At 39.0% G+C, this 15,880-nt stretch overlaps 1 protein-coding gene across 1 annotated transcript in view; it reads right to left on the reverse strand.

Moving 5' to 3' along the window:
* Positions 1 to 15,880, reverse strand: part of CDH6 (cadherin 6) — a 101,944-nt gene that overhangs the window by 20,288 nt on the left and 65,776 nt on the right. The window contains exons 4-6 of the mRNA XM_054163991.1: positions 3,560 to 3,854; positions 1,961 to 2,080; positions 38 to 205 (exon numbers count right to left, since the gene is read on the reverse strand). Coding sequence (XP_054019966.1) covers positions 38 to 205; positions 1,961 to 2,080; positions 3,560 to 3,854 — 583 coding nt within the window. The remainder of the gene's footprint in view (positions 1 to 37; positions 206 to 1,960; positions 2,081 to 3,559; positions 3,855 to 15,880) is intronic.

The raw sequence follows: 15,880 nt of genomic DNA on the forward strand, positions 1-15,880 counted from the left end.
CATTTCAGTGTAAAGACAGAACATAAATATTCCATACTCTGGGGGAAGCGAGGTGGATTGTCATTTACATCAGTCAGTGTGATGTTCACAGTGGTGGTTCCTGATAATCCACCCATCTGGCCTCCCATGTCCTTTGCCTGGATGACCACTTGGTATTGTTCCCTGTTTTCACGGTCCATGTTTAGCAAAGCAGTTTTAATAATGCCTGAAAATAAAAAAAGAGAGTTGCCAAGTAAGGTACTGACTTTGATGGAAATTCATAATAAAAAACCACAACAGCCTAAAGAACAAAACAATCTCTATGTAATAAGTAAACTTTGCCCGGTGTAAATTTTTACTGTTATGAGATGGCTCATTAAATTACAGACTTGTCATATCATATCTCAGGCTGCTGCCTATGTGACAGGCACAATATTAGTGGCATCCCCAGAAAGATGTTCTACTTATTTGTAAGCAGTGTTATTTTACATAACTATTTACCCCCTTTCAGTTCCATGCTAAATTCTTTCACTGTAGTGGAAAAAGGCTCTTTGTTCATTATAATGTGCTTCATCTTTTCTCTCCTCTCCTGTCAATATTATTGTTTTGACAGAGGTGTTTTGGGGTGTTTTTTTTTGAAAAGGCAAGTTAACTTCAGCAATTCATCATTAAAGAGGCAGTACAACAACATTACGAGGGAGAAGAGAAATTAATTAAGAAAATTATGAACATCCAAGCATGCCCAAGTATATGTATTCCTATTTATACAGGCATTGAAATTATGTTGCCAGTGACTTCTTGAAAGGCACAAATATCAGTTGTGAGGCAAACTCCTACAGAAATTTAATCATTTAGATTTACCATGAAGCAAAATGTTTGTATTCTCACTGGGTCTGTTAAGGCTAATAATGGGCTCCTTTGTAGACAAAAGAGGTGCAATTCAGGCACTGAAAGACATGGCAAAATTCACAGCAGCTCCAGCAGACTTACTTCACTTTGCAACATGTAATCTCTCCCTCCCTTTCTCTGCCTGAGTCTTTAAGTTTTATTTTTAAAACAATACTAGAACTTGATTAACTATTTGGGATAATCTGTTCCTTTCCTTTAGGGATGCTGAGGAGAACAGACTTCTCAAGCTTCCAGCAGCCTGTCAGATTGGATATTCCCATTCAAGAAGTTTCTTGAAATCCTTTGTTTCTTGTTGTAGAATTGTGTTAAAAATCTTGGGAAGGGACTATCTGTGTAGTTGGACAGTCAGTGGTACAGGAGATTCATCCATAATTCTGGTTTACATGCAGAGGTGCCAAAACTGTCTATTACTCAGACCATACAAAATGCCAGCCACTGTGCATAATTTAAACATCTTCGAAAAACAGACCTTTGAAGTTTGGGATTCTATTTGTTATCTTCCAGTGTAGCACAGCAGCCAATTTTACCTCTCCGATCATTATTCTTAATTAAGATTTCGTTCATAAAATTAGCATTAAAGTGATATCTTGCAGATGTTGAGAAATTATAATTACTTTAAATAAATTTTGAAGAAGCAGAAGGAGAAGGAAAAAAACAACCCACCAAACCAACACACCTGAGCAAACCCTCAGTCTTAATTTAGCCATTATGAAGATCTATGAGAATTACACACTTTTTTTTCCACACCCACCTGTTTCTCATTTTCATCTAGAAGCCAACCTATTTGGTTTAATTTAAGCATCCACAGCAGTCTCTGTACCCACTGCTTGTTAAAAATGATTGAAAACTGGTTCACATCCAGTACTAATTGTATTTATTAGACTTTGCTGGCAAGATTAAAATAATGTAGGTGTCATGTTTACAGATGTATCGCTCTATTAAGTTTGTCAGATTTTACACTGAGCAAGATGTAATCTCTTTGAAGTTTCTGTCTTAATATGTCCTAGCTTGGCTTAGCATGTCATTTTGAATTACAGACATTGTCACAGAGTGACAGATAAGGTCCCCTGACCTGTCTCAGATTCGACAGAGAAATATGGTTGTCCCTGGAGAATGCTGTAGACAACTTTAGCACTGTTCCCGTATGTGGGATCGTCAGCATCGGTTGCAGTGACTTGCACAACAAAGGTACCTGCAATGACAAATCAAAGAAAATTAAAAACCACAGAGTTTTTTTCATGACCAAGATAGTTTTGTGTTGTAGAAAAAACAATGTTAATGTGCAGGTCAAACTTGAGACAAAAAGAGATTCTCTTATTTTGTATAAGCTTCTCTCTTCATAAAAGACATATATCCAGAACCAAAATGATAGCTTGCTTCTCAGAGCATTAAAATCCACAGTTACTGACTGAATATGTGGATCCTTCATCATACCAGAAATGCACTGTTCCCCAGATATTGAAGACATTCAGAATTTGAATCTAGGTCAGTAATATACTTTTGCAAATTTACACGTGCTTGTAAGATGTTTGACATAGGAATGTAAACCTGGGGGGTTTATGTGTCTTCTAGAGAAAGCAATGGTATTGAATCACAGACAAAGTGTTATCAAACATAAGAAATGAGCCTAGGTCTTGGCATTTAAAACAGATTTCTGAATATTCACTTCACATATTAAAATGTGACTGTTAGGTTCTCTCTTCACCAGATGAGGTTTCACCCATATGACAAGTCCTGTGAATGAGAGGAGAAAGTATGCCCCAAAGTCTTTATTTTCATATTGCTTGAGCTTTATTTTAATCTCATTCTTGATTATGATTAATTAATGTTTCTATCCCTGGATACTAGTTGAGATTAGAAATGTGCTTCTTGTGGTTCAACTATCCATCGCTCTCTAACAAAGAAATCAAAATGACTTCCCTAAGAATCAAAGAATCAAAACCTGTCAACTTCTCTAGAAAAGAGCCAAACTTAAAATTGTATTTCAAGGAAGTTCTTTTATTTTCTTTTAATGCATTGATTCTTACAGCTTGATACACCTCAAATCGATAGAATTATTTTAGTGGACTTCCATGGACTTTGGAGCTGTTGTGCTTTGCATGAAAAGACTAACAAAGGTCATAGGAAGTTAATGGCGTACCTCAGATTAGTGACAAGTTGACTCGAGTGACAGTTTTTGCTCCTTAAGTGCATGCAACCACTTTTGTACCTGTCCTTTTCCAATTTTTTTAACCTTTCTGAGCTGAAGAAGGGTTGCTGAACTGATCTAGGGGTGACGTGGACACACTTAGGTGACCACAGATTGCCAGATTATTACACTGCTGTTAAATCATGTTAACAAAGCAAATTAAACTCTTTGGAAGTGTCACGCACACAGCTTAGCTCAGTGCATTTCCACTGTGAGCTAAACTAGATTGTATTAAGTTGCATTTTTTGTGGTACTATAGAGGGAGTGGATTTCACTCAGCTGACAACTCAGATTCCATCAAACTGTTGCCAGTATTTTCCTGGAGTTAGATTTATGTGTTGTTGGGTTTTTTAAAGGCTGAGGTGCTTCTCCTCTAGACTCAAACAGGAGATGTCTGTATTCAGTGCCTGTAAACTTTGAGCCCTTCATTAGCTCCACAGAAAGAACCCAGAGCAGACACTGAAATAATTGGTTAGCACCTACCAACATCTGACATTTCAGGAATGCTGGCATTGTAAACATCCTTTGTAAACATTGGCTCATTGTCATTGATATCATGGATCTTAATGATGAACTCAGATTCTGGTTCCACTGGTCTTCCAGTCCTTCTGTTTACAGCTTGGGCACGGAGTATGTATACAGGCTTTTCTTCTCTGTCTAGTCTCCTTGTGGCCTGGATGTCACCAGTGTTTTCATTGATAATGAAAAGGTCTCCTGCTCCATCTCCAGAAAGGATGTACTTAAGGGATCCATCTCCTTTATCCTGGTCTGAATGCAGCTGTTTGTGAAATGGGAATAAAAAAAAGTGGGATATAAATAATTGGAATACAGTTCTTGGTACTTTAACTGATACTGTGGTACATGCACTGCTGTTAATACCCAGTCAAAAGACTTACACTACTTTTGGGAAAAGAGGTGATACCACAGGAGAATAGTGAATGATAGTTGTGTCCTGATACTAGAATTGCAATGGTCTTCAGTACTGCAAGAAATTGCCTGAGGAAAATCATGAACTGAAGCTGCAAATCATCTTCCCAACCTAAACATCCATCAAACAGATCTATATGCTAGTGGCTTAGATGGAATCCTAGGAATATGTAGGACCTACAGTGAGGTCATACAGTGGAAAAATACTGGATTTGGGAATTGAAGGAAGCAAAGAATTAAAATGTGGCCAGGCCAGCCACTTCTGGAGTTTCAGTTATGAATGCTCTGCTCTTGCAGTCCTGTGGACGTTGTATAATCTACCACCCAGGGCAGAACATAACATACTGAACACATCCACGGGTAGCAGACAAATACAGGCGTTCACAGATGTGGCAAATGAAGAGCAGAGAAAGGCAGGCAGAATGGATCATTACAGCACTAGGAATGGAGATCAGTTATTTTATCCAGAGGGATATGGATCAAGCTGAAACATGGTGGAGGCAGGGGAAAAAAGGGAATATTAGTAATTAGCATGCAAAACACAAACTGCTGAAACATCTTTTTTTTTGCCCCCCCCAGGAGATTTCCACAACTCTTGAAATGCTGCTTAGCACACACACAAGGTATGACAAATTAAACCATACTCTCATGGCAGTTACATTGATAAAGGCCTATTTATCCCCCCAGCCTAAAATCTAGGCTAATCAACTACCATTTATTTTGTTGTTACATTAGAGAAAATAAACATTAAAATGACTTGTAATGGTGGGGCATAGGTGATGAAATTCATTAAAAAAAAAAAAAAAAAAAGAATATATTGGATAGCAGATTCCTAGAAATTACTGACTTCACAGAAAAGACATGCTATGAGTCAGGAGAGCTGGACTTTCTCAACCACCTCTTTGCTTTTCTTGTCCTACGTACAAGTTAGTCAACTACGTATTTTCCCCTGTGTGTGAAAGTTGTTAGCATTGCTGGATGGCATGCTTTGTAGAAGAGAAAGATATGTTGAAAAAATGTAGACAATCTTCACTTAGACTTTACTAATGCCTGGCTATGCCCCTACCAGGCTAGCAGGATAGCCACATGGTCAATTTTTTGGGCTTCCTCCAACTTTGTAGCCACGTCAGTTGTATGCTGGCAGCCTCCTGACAACCCACTTGGAGGCACAGTGCTCCACAATGTGTGTTTAAACCTATGGACCCTACAGAAACCATGATGCATGCAACAAGTCTGCATTAAAGGGCAAAACTCTTTGTAACCAACCATACCAGAAGTGTCCAGTAATACAAAATGCCAGAATTGTATAATGATTAATCATTAACAGACCTGCTGAGGCACTCTTCATAATTTTCTCCTTCAGGGAGAAATGAGCATTCAATGTAACTTTTAAAAGAGCCCTTTCTCTTGATAATAAGGATACCAATAGGTGGCCTTTTTTGGAAGCATTTTTCGTAAGTAGATTTCAGAACCTTGCCTGTATGAGATGTTACAGCTTAACTCTGCACGCTCATCTGTGTTGCAAAATTGTCCTCTACCCTCTACATGTAGTTGATCATGGGACAGATAAATGGACCATGGAAGATGGGTTATGGGATAGAGTATGTCTTGGGACATAGTGCTCGTGTCAGTTTGGCTGTATCATAATACTGTTCCACAATACAAAGTTACTTCAGTGCCTGGGTTTTCAGGGCTCCACTTAGAGGTAGATTGTTTTGTTTTGTTTTGTTTTGTTTTGTTTTGTTTCATGAAGAACTTGATTTTAGTCAACAGCGTTCTTTTCAATTGGTAACTGAACTGAGCAACACCTCAAAGGAAAGTAAAATCATGAAGAAGTGAGTCTATGCAATAAAAAGTAAATGCATCAGCAATTGCACTGTATTAATATTATAGTAACTTGATTCATTCAGGATATAATCTGGACACTTTTGTGAAATCACCCATCAATCACTGGCTGAGAATGAATGACAAATAAAGATTTTATTATGCCTTAGGCATACTTTTACTCATTTTACTTTAATACTACTGTTAAGTGAACCATCTGGTTCGTGCTCAATGACTTCTAGTCAGATAAAAACTGTCCAGATCTTGTCTGTCTTCCCTGCCCCAAATGTCCTGAGCCAAAATAGTGAACACGTACACAGAATCACAGAATATCTTTGATTGGAAGAGACCTCCAATATCATCTAGTCCAACCTTCTACCACAGAAGGCTTCCTGCCTCCAGGAAGAGGTGCTTCAAGTGCATGCAAGACTGCAGCATTAGCTGTCTGCATTTGACATCCTGCTTGTTGTCACATAGATAATTATTTTAAAAGGAGAAGTATTTTGTGAGTTTGGTTTTTTCCAAGTAGCCACAATCTGTAATCCCTTTGTTTGCAGCATTGCTGGCAGAGCCCTCTGAAAGGTGGCAGTGGAGTATCTTTAGCATGACAAAAAAGAAAAGGCAAAGTGAAAGCTGTGCTCAAAGTATTTAGAGCTTTTTTTTTCCCCTGAGTGAATATATTTGTTTTCATCTCCAATAGACAGTAATTCTTCACTTTAAAACAACACTCCAGGAAATTTTTACCAGGATTTTTAAAAATGAGATGGGCCCCATGCTACAGAAATAGGAAGTACTTCAGCAAGGTATATGGGAGAGTTTAGGGGCACGTTTCACGTGCTTTTGCAATAAAACTGTAAATGGAATTGATTCATAGATTCATGGAAAGATTTAGGTTGGAAGGGACCTTTTGGATGTCAGGAAGAAGTTCTTCACAGAAAGAGTGGCCATTGGAATGGACTGCCCAGGCAGGTGGTGGAGGCACCATCCCTGGAGGTGTTTAAAAAGAGACTGGATGAGGCACTTGGTGCCATGGTTTAGTTGATTAGATGGTGTTGGGTGATAGGTTGGACTTGATGATCTCGAAGGTTTTTTCCAACCTGGTTAATTCTATTCTATTCTATTCTATTCTATTCTATTCTATTCTATTCTATTCTATTCTATTCTATTCTATTCTATTCTATTCTATTCTATTCTCTCACTCTGTAGCACTGATTTAAACAGGAGAGTTAATCTCATTTATGAAGTGGCTTTAAGTTACTCAAGACAGCTGTAAATTGCAGTTTAGCTCCCACTAATGTCATATTGCAGGTTATGATTGATATCTGTCAAATCAGTGGGTAAGATGGTTTTCCATCCACCCTGTAGACCAAGTTCTGTTTCCTGTTGCGAATATAACACCTTACTCACTAAATTTCAGAGTAGTTACTGAACCTCTGCAAGGATCAAAGTCAATAGGCCTTGGAATGTACACACCGAACTGTCAGCCTACAATTATCCTGAAATAAGCTGCCTGTGGTGTCTTATTTTTTGTTTGTATATATAAGAGGAACTTGCTAATCTGGGGTTACTGTGGTCACATTTTTTTTATTCTTCATAATGAAATAAAGACCAATTATTAAAATAGTAAGTAAGTGGTAGGTAGCTAAGAGAGAATTATGGGTTTCCTCTTGGCAGTAGTCATAACACATGATTTTGCTCCAGATTTAATAGATCCAAACAAGCAGTCCTGTGTAGTAGTGAACAAATTCAACCACATGTATTGCTTGAGGTCACACAGTGCAATGCTACAGCATTCAGAAAAACTAACGCACTTAAAATGAAATTGCTAATACTATAATATTGCACATAGTTTCTATTTCAGATTAATAACCGTGCACTCTTTCCTGTCTCTTCTGGTGCTCTCTGTCCCTATATAATCAACCAATCTCTTCACTTAATATTATAATTAACACCATTAATATCATCAAATAATCAGCACCAAAGTTTTTGCTCCACTCTGTGTTAAAAGGAAAATTACATGGGTTTTGCACATAAGGTAATCAAGTATGAAATTTAAGTATAGACTTCTTCCCAAGGCACAAAAAAATACTCCCAAAACACTATATATATATGTTCCATTCTTACATATGCAAACACTGTATCATGTATGGTCAGGGCAAAATACCTACACAAATAATTTATTTCCAGCCATAAAAGATCCTGTCTTCTAAAAAGATATTCTGCAGGATCCACAGGAAGATCCAGCATCCACAGAAATAACAGATTTCCTATGGCTATGTGTCCCATGTTTTATGGCCTGTTACGCTAAGCTCTGGTCCCTTTCATGGTCTACATAACCTCTGACTCACCCCTCAGGCAAAGCATCCTGCTCTCTCTCATACCACTTCATCGGCTGCATGGTATTTTATTCTTCCTGCTCCAGCCTGTGTCCTCAAAGCATCTTGACTGCAAAATGCTGCTACTTCTCATGTTCTTTAAATATTGGCTGGAGAAAAGACAGTGTGGGCTGTCGCTGGTGGTGGCTTATTTCTGCATTTGTAGAACAGCCATCTGACCAAACAGTCAAGGTACAACACAGGTTTCTTTGCCTTATGCAGCTATGGTTCTTCCAAACTGTGTATGAAATTAATGGTTTTGACACTTTGTGTCCTCTATAAAATGCAAGTGAAAGCAGTTAATAGATTTAAAAATCATTTAGAGGTGGCCAATGGGAAGAGAGGCTGGAGTACTGAAGCTAGTGATCTGCTTAGGTCAGCTATCTGAAAGACTTAAGTATTAAGCCTTAAGAACCACTATTTCCAAAAGGTACCTTAAGCTTCTGTTAAAAATGAGAGGATGCTAAAAAAGAACTTGGCAAACAATGGCAGAAAGATGCTACAGTGCTTTCAACCTTTCTTGATGTTTAGAGTAACTAGAAAAGGTGACTCCTTTCCATTCTTACATAGGGTATTTTGAAGATTATATGAAGATTTATATTCTGCATCCTCAAAAGAGTTGGAGCTTGAAGTAAGATCCAAGCACTGTCAAACAAAAGAAAACAACAATACCTGCAATGCAAACAGTTCCAGACACAGCACCATGATTTTGGATGTACAGCTGTAGAAACAGCACTTCCATACAGGGCTACTTAGATTCTCATGTTTTTCCATCTCCTAACTAACGCAAGATCTTCTGTCCAAAGCAATCAGCAGTCTTCATTGCTCATCGCTTTCTTGAACTTACAGATGTCATGATTTATAGAATACCGTTTATAAATATCTGAGGGCTGGGTGTCAAGAGGGAGGGGACAGGCTCTTCTCCATTGCACCCTGTGATAGGACAAAGGGTAATGCATATAAGCTACAGCACAGGAGGTTCCACCTCAACATGAGGAGAAACTTCTTCACTGTGAGGGTCACAGAGCACTGGAACAGGTTCCTTAGAGGGCCTGTGGAGTCTCCTTCTCTGAAGACTTTCAAGACCCATCTGGATGTGTTCCTGTGCAACCTGTGCTAGATTCTGTGGTCCTGCTCTGGCCAGGGGGGTTGGACTCAATGATCTTTGGAGGTGCCTTCCAACCCCTAACATCCTGTGGTCCTGTGAACTATATAGTTATTAGTTTACTCTAAGTATAGTTGCTATACTACAGTTAATACAGTAAACCTGAGTATGGCTTAGTGTGCCTGATTCCCAAGTGTTTCAGTTTAGCAATGCAAATTTAACTTGCTTGCTTCCCCCTGTGCCTGGTGAAGAAAAGGTGCACCAGGTACAATGTTCCCATTTGAAGAGATGGTTGCTCTGGTGATTAGAAGATACTCCTGTTTTCCAGATGAGATGTGCTATTCTTGTGCCAGCATTGTTTTTCTGTTCTAAGAAGCTCTTCCCACGTACATAGATTCTTCCTCATCCAACATTCATAGATAATAATCCTATATTCTTTCAATATTCTTCTTTGCTAGGACACCAGCCTATATACAGTCTTTGCTTGCAAAAAAGGCACTTTTGAGTCCTCAGCTGGAATCCTGTTTATAACTTCAGTCTCTTACTTCCAAGTGAATGGATTCTACGCAGGGCCATTGAAGAAAAGGCTAGATATGAAGGGTTGATGATCCTAGTAATTTTTCTGTAATTGCTGCATTTCAATTGCCTTTCCTTCTGTACAAATGGACCCAGATCTTTGAACAATGATGTTAATATTTTCCTATCTCTATTAGAAATGAGTACAAACATTTGCAGTTTTCATTGCAGTATCAAATTAGCTTCCGCCATCCCATGACTGACTCAAACATGCCAGTTTTTCTCCTTCTCTTGCTGTTTCTAATTCATGACCATTCATTGGATTATTTTTAATAACTATTATTTCATGAGCATTGCATTTTCATCTTGCTTCTATTCCTTCCGTTTTGAAGAGCAGCCTTTTCTACCCATACGATATTCTGGTAAGCAGTAAAAGGTATGATTCAGTACTGAAATCAGGCATGCAAGCATGAAATCTGTAGAAAATTCATGAAAATAAAAGAGCACTGAAGAATCACTGACTTTATACAAGATTTCTGCATTTTGGAGTGTTGGTTTCTTTAGAGCCCTTGGAAAATTTGATGGTTAGACTCAGTGATCTCAGAGGTCTTTTCCAACCAAAGCAATTCATGCCTCTATAGACTATGTCCTATCTGGATTTTGCTTACATTTTTGGGTTTTGTTTATAAAAGGTTGTATAGCAGAACCAGAACTACTTTAAACCTTGGCTCATTCAGCCCTTTTTAATAGAATAAGTAACAGACTATGTTTTTATATAAAGTCTATATCAGAAAGCTGCCTTTTTTTTTTTTTTTTTAGGCAAACCATATCAGCCTTCATTGCATGGACTCAAAGGCATGTCAGAAGAAAAAATGCATTAATAAATAAGTAAATTGTAAACTACAGAAGGATCCAATACTTGCACTATTACACAGAATCACAGAATGCCAGGTTGGAGGGACCCCATGGATCATCTGGTCCAGCCTTTCTAGGTGATAGTGTAGTTTAAATGAGATGGCCCAGCACTCTGTCAAGTTGAGTCTTAAAATTACCATTGTAGGCAAATCCATTATTGCTCTTCGGAGATGATTCCAATGTCTGACTGTTCCCATAGTGAATCATTTTCTTCTGCAATCCAGTGGGAATCTCCCCAGGAGTAACTTGTACCCATTACCCCTTGTGACTCCTTGTAAAAAGGGAGTCTCCATTGTCCTGGTATCCGCCCTATATGTACTGGTATGTGGTAATAAAAGTCTCCACTAAGCCTTCTCAAGGCAGAACAAACCTCAGCCTTCACTCACATGGCAGGTCTGCCAGTTCTCTGATCATTCTCTGTTAAAATGCAATTTCTATTAAAAAGCAAATGGAATGTTTTAGTAAAGGAATCATCCAGAATGTAATAGGAAAAGGGTAAAACAATGCCCTCTAAGGCTCCTGCTTTAACCTAAGTACTGTTCTTAGATCTAAACCTGAGGATTTTTTTACCCCCAAAAATGCCAGGAGATTAAAAAACCAACCAAACAAACAAACAAAAACCCTTAAATTGCATCTACTGCAAATGGAGAAAACAACTAGATGTCAAATAGAATTGTTCAGTAACAGCAATATCACCTGCAAAGAAAAAAAATATCATCCTGATACCAAGATGTATAGGAGGAATAAAAAAACACCTAGAAAGAAACCTGCAGTAAGGTGATGCTATCTTTCTATTTCTTGAGAGCATCAAAATGTCAGTGATCTTTCTCATTCAGTGTCAAAAGCAGGAATGCCAATCTGTTCCCTGTAAATGAATGACACTAAGAGAAGCTAAAGCACAGTTATGTGCTGCTGAACAACTTCAGGAATAAAAAGGGACTGAAAAGCAATAAAAACATTTCAACATTCAGACACAAGCAGGCATTCAGAAGGCAAACTCAGAATAGAAGATGGTGGCATCTGATTTCAAAACAAACAAACCATGGAAAGGACACTGGTATAATAGTAAATGGTGGTGGAATGGAAAAAAAAAAGGGGGGGAGTAAGAATTAAAGAGCCTGGATCTGGGGGTGCTGATGGACTGCTGGCTGTCCACATGGCCAAGAAGGCCAGCAGCATCCTGGCCTGCATCAAAACCTGCATGTCCAGCAGGAGTAGAGAAGTGATGGTACCTATGTACTTGGCCCTTGTGAGGCCACAGCTTAAATACTGTGTTCAGTTCTGGACTCCACAGTGTAAGAAAGACACTGCAGTCCTGGAAAGTGTCCAGAGAAGTGCAAGAAGTCTGATGAGGGGTTTGGAGGGCATGTTGTATGAGGAGTGGCTGAGGGAGCTGGGGGTGTTTAGTCTGGAGACAAGAAGGCTAAGGGGGAGATCTTACTGCTGTACAACTACCTGAAAGGAGGCTGGAGTGAGGCTGGTGTTGGTCTCTTCTCCCAAGTACTAGTGATAGGATGAGAGGAAATGGGCTTAAGTAGGGCCAGGGGAGGTTTAGATTGGATGTTAGGTACAATTTCTTTACTGAGAGAGTGCTGAGGCATTGGAACAGGCTGCCCAGGGAGGTGGTGGAATTGCCATTGCTGGCGGTGGTCAAGAAGTGTACAGATGTGTGCTTGAGGATATATTTTGGTGATCATGGTAGTTGGGTAATGGACTTGATGATCTTAAAGGTCTTTTCCAATCTTAATGATTTTATGATTTGTCATTTGACCATGGACAAGGGCAGGCTGGAAAACTCCTTTCTCGTGTTGTGAGGGCTATATGTGAGGCTGCATGACCAAGATATAGAGGGACATCAGCCTGGGTGATGCCTGCATCCAAAATAGTGTGGCCAGCAGGATCAGGGAAGTCATTGTGCCCCTGTACTCAGCACTGGTTAGGCCACACCTTGAGTACTGTGTCCAGTTCTGGGCCCCTCAATTTAAGAAGGACATTGAGACACTTGAACGTGTCCAGAGAAGGGCAACAAGGCTGGGGAGAGGCCTGGAGCACAAGCCCTGTGAGGAGAGGCTGAGGGAGCTGGGGTTGCTTAGCCTGGAGAAGAGGAGGCTCAGGGGAGACCTTATTGCTGCCTACAACTACCTGAAGGGAGGTTGTAGCCAGGAGGGGGTTGGTCTCTTCTCCCAGGCAATCAGCACCAGAACAAGAGGACACAGTCTCAAACTGCACCAGGGAGGTTTAGGCTCAAGATGAGGAGAAAGTTCTTCACAGAGAGTTGTTAGCCATTGGAATGTGCTGCCCAGGGAGGTGGTGGAGTCACCGTCCCTGGAGGTGTTCAAGAGGGGACTGGATGTGGCACTTGGTGCCATGTTGTAGTAGTCATGAGGTCTTGGGTGACAGGTTAGACTTGATCTTTGAGGTCTTTTCTAACCTTACTGATTCTATGATTCTGTGTTGTGATCTTTGGCTTACAGAACAGGCTGGCCAAATAGTAGCTGGGAACATACTGTTCTATTTTAAACGCATGAGGCTACGAATAAACATCCATACTCTGGTGACTCTCACCTTTATGATACATCCTTCAAAATCACAAATGAGTTTTCTAACCTGAAGTGCCAACATGCAGCCACAGCTAATCAGCTTTGCAAAAAATCAATTGGAAAGTATTAATCCTTTCAACATTGCCTAAGGCCTATCAACTTTTTTTCCTCTTGGGTTCCCTAGCTGCTGCAGCTCTTCATAGTGATCAAACAGGGACAAAGGCACAAGAACTTTTGTCCTGCCCTGCAGTTAACTGTTACCTAGGACTAAAAAGGTCTCTTTCTGCTGGCCCTTTTCTCAAGGGGCAACTCATTATCAGGTCTTAATGAATATTCAGCAAAGCTTCAAACTATGTAAAGGTGTCTATGTTCTCCTGAGCTGAGTGGTGTTCAGCTCTTCTGTGATAATGCAGTTTTATTTGTTAGTCTTCCTATTATTTCCAAGCATAATTACAGCAGGAATTTAAAAGTTTGCCTTTACAAAGACAAAGCAGGTCTTTAATTTATAAGGCACAAGAGACTGTGATGTCAAGTCTGCTCTCTGTATGTATGGGCCCTTGAATTTAATGTTCGTTTATCAAACTTCTTGATTTTCTTTGAACTACTGTGTAATAGTAAGAAAAAAAGCTGATCTTTCTTTTACACTCTAAGGAACACAAAACAATCCTTTCTCTGAGTAATAACTCACTTCTCACTTTAAAAAAATTAAAAGCTCTTTGGTTGTAAACTGAATTTTCCCAGTTTTACCTACAGCAGTTGCATTTCACTATGCCTTTGTCTGAAAGACTAAAGAGCCCTCTTCATCTAAACAGTAGTGATGGTAACAAAAGGGCATTGTACAGACTTCTGCAATTACCCTCACAAAAGCATGAAGATCTGGTTGTTCTCTTAAGAAAAGCCAAGGTGGTTTAAAAAACACACAGTCCTATGCTTTTTTTCCGTGGTACCTTAAGACTCTGTGCTAAAGTGAAAAGGAATATATGAGCTTTCATTTCTAGCAGGTGAGCTGTGGGGTTAAGGAAAACTAAGTGCCTGACTTGTAACAACTTTCAATGGGAATACAATGAGTCCCTAATGGGCCGCATGCCTCCCTGGGAAATTTCTCCCTTAAATTCCCATTTTTCAATGAGAACTGTACTAATAATTCAAGAGCATCAAGTATCATTATTGCTTTTTTCCAAGTCAGAGCAAAATAGTTCCAATATCCTGATATTGCATATCTAAAAGACAGATATGGGCACAGGAAAAGGTACCTACAGCATAGTTAATGCACCTGTACTGTTTAAGCTTACTAATTAACATATAAACGATGTCTCATTTTCTTTCTTTCTTTCTTTATTTTTTATGGCAGAACACTTTTGTGGGTTTGATCTAAATATTTTTCAGTTAATTCAAAGGTCTTCAGCTGACCGTAATGGGACTTCTGCCCTGTAGGGCTTTACTCAGTCAAAAAGTGAATTCACATAGTAGTAGATGACAGCAAATACTCCACTGAGATAAGAAGAAAATACTACTTTTTTTTTTTTTCCCCTCCAGAAAAGAGTGCATCAATAATATGGTTTAATATATGTGCCCTAATCTCTAAATTATGTGATGTGTTTAGTTAGTCTATGTTATGGAGCAGCTTTGATTGCATTTGATTTCTCAGGAAATCCTTTTACTCAGGGACAGTTGCTTACTTTTTATCACTGATCACAATTACCCATTTCATCAGTGAGAAAATGTTTTCTTTGGACTCAGGAACTTTCAAAAACGTCTCAAAATTATGCAATGGGCAAATGCAGCACCTTAATGAAGGTATATGAATCAGTACATTTCTAATTCAGTGAAAATCCCTGTGAGGGTGGGGGAGAATCTATCTTAACAATTATCTAGGATAAAAAGATGACAAAACAAACCAAGAAAATCCCTTGGCCCAATATCCAGAAATGACTTATTGGAATACAGTTGAATAAAACATCAGGCTTCTTCAGCAAGTAACAGCTTCTGACTACTCCCTGATGGATGTGCTTGAAAGCAAATGCTCATCTTTTGCTTACTGACAAAGGTGACCCTTTGGTATTCTGAGTACTTGATGCTGACAATCAAATCCTGAAATATGTGTAAGAATTTTATATGAAATATAAAGGTGTGTGTGGCAGGGAAGAAAGGAGGGGAAATGGAGAAGGGAAAATACAAACACTTAAACAAATAAGAACCCACATTCAGATTTAAATGAAGACTTAATAAGAAGGAAATTAATTCATATCCACAGGTTTAGTTGAGTCTTTAATCTACCTGCATGCCTGGATCATTTAGTTCAGAAGCTGGGGAAAAGAAAATATCTCCATGCTGCTGTGTTCCCCAACTTTGTTTCTAAACTGAAGTTTTTATCATGTAAACATAATTAAGGATTTGACAGCAGGTACAATCTTAAAAAGCTTCACATTTAAATTTCCACAGGACCTTCTTCAAAAAGGCTGCTCAACTAGGAATATGTTTATGGGAAACTTTAGCCAAGGCTGCCATTGAATAGATTTTTCTTTCAGGTAAGTATTCCTCAAAGTGCATTAATCAAGATATGAAGTTACAGCTCACATGACTTGAATGCTGCAATTGAGGC

This window comes from Dryobates pubescens, chromosome 9 (genome assembly GCF_014839835.1).
Source record: "Dryobates pubescens isolate bDryPub1 chromosome 9, bDryPub1.pri, whole genome shotgun sequence".
In the NCBI taxonomy this organism is placed as follows: domain Eukaryota; kingdom Metazoa; phylum Chordata; class Aves; order Piciformes; family Picidae; genus Dryobates; species Dryobates pubescens.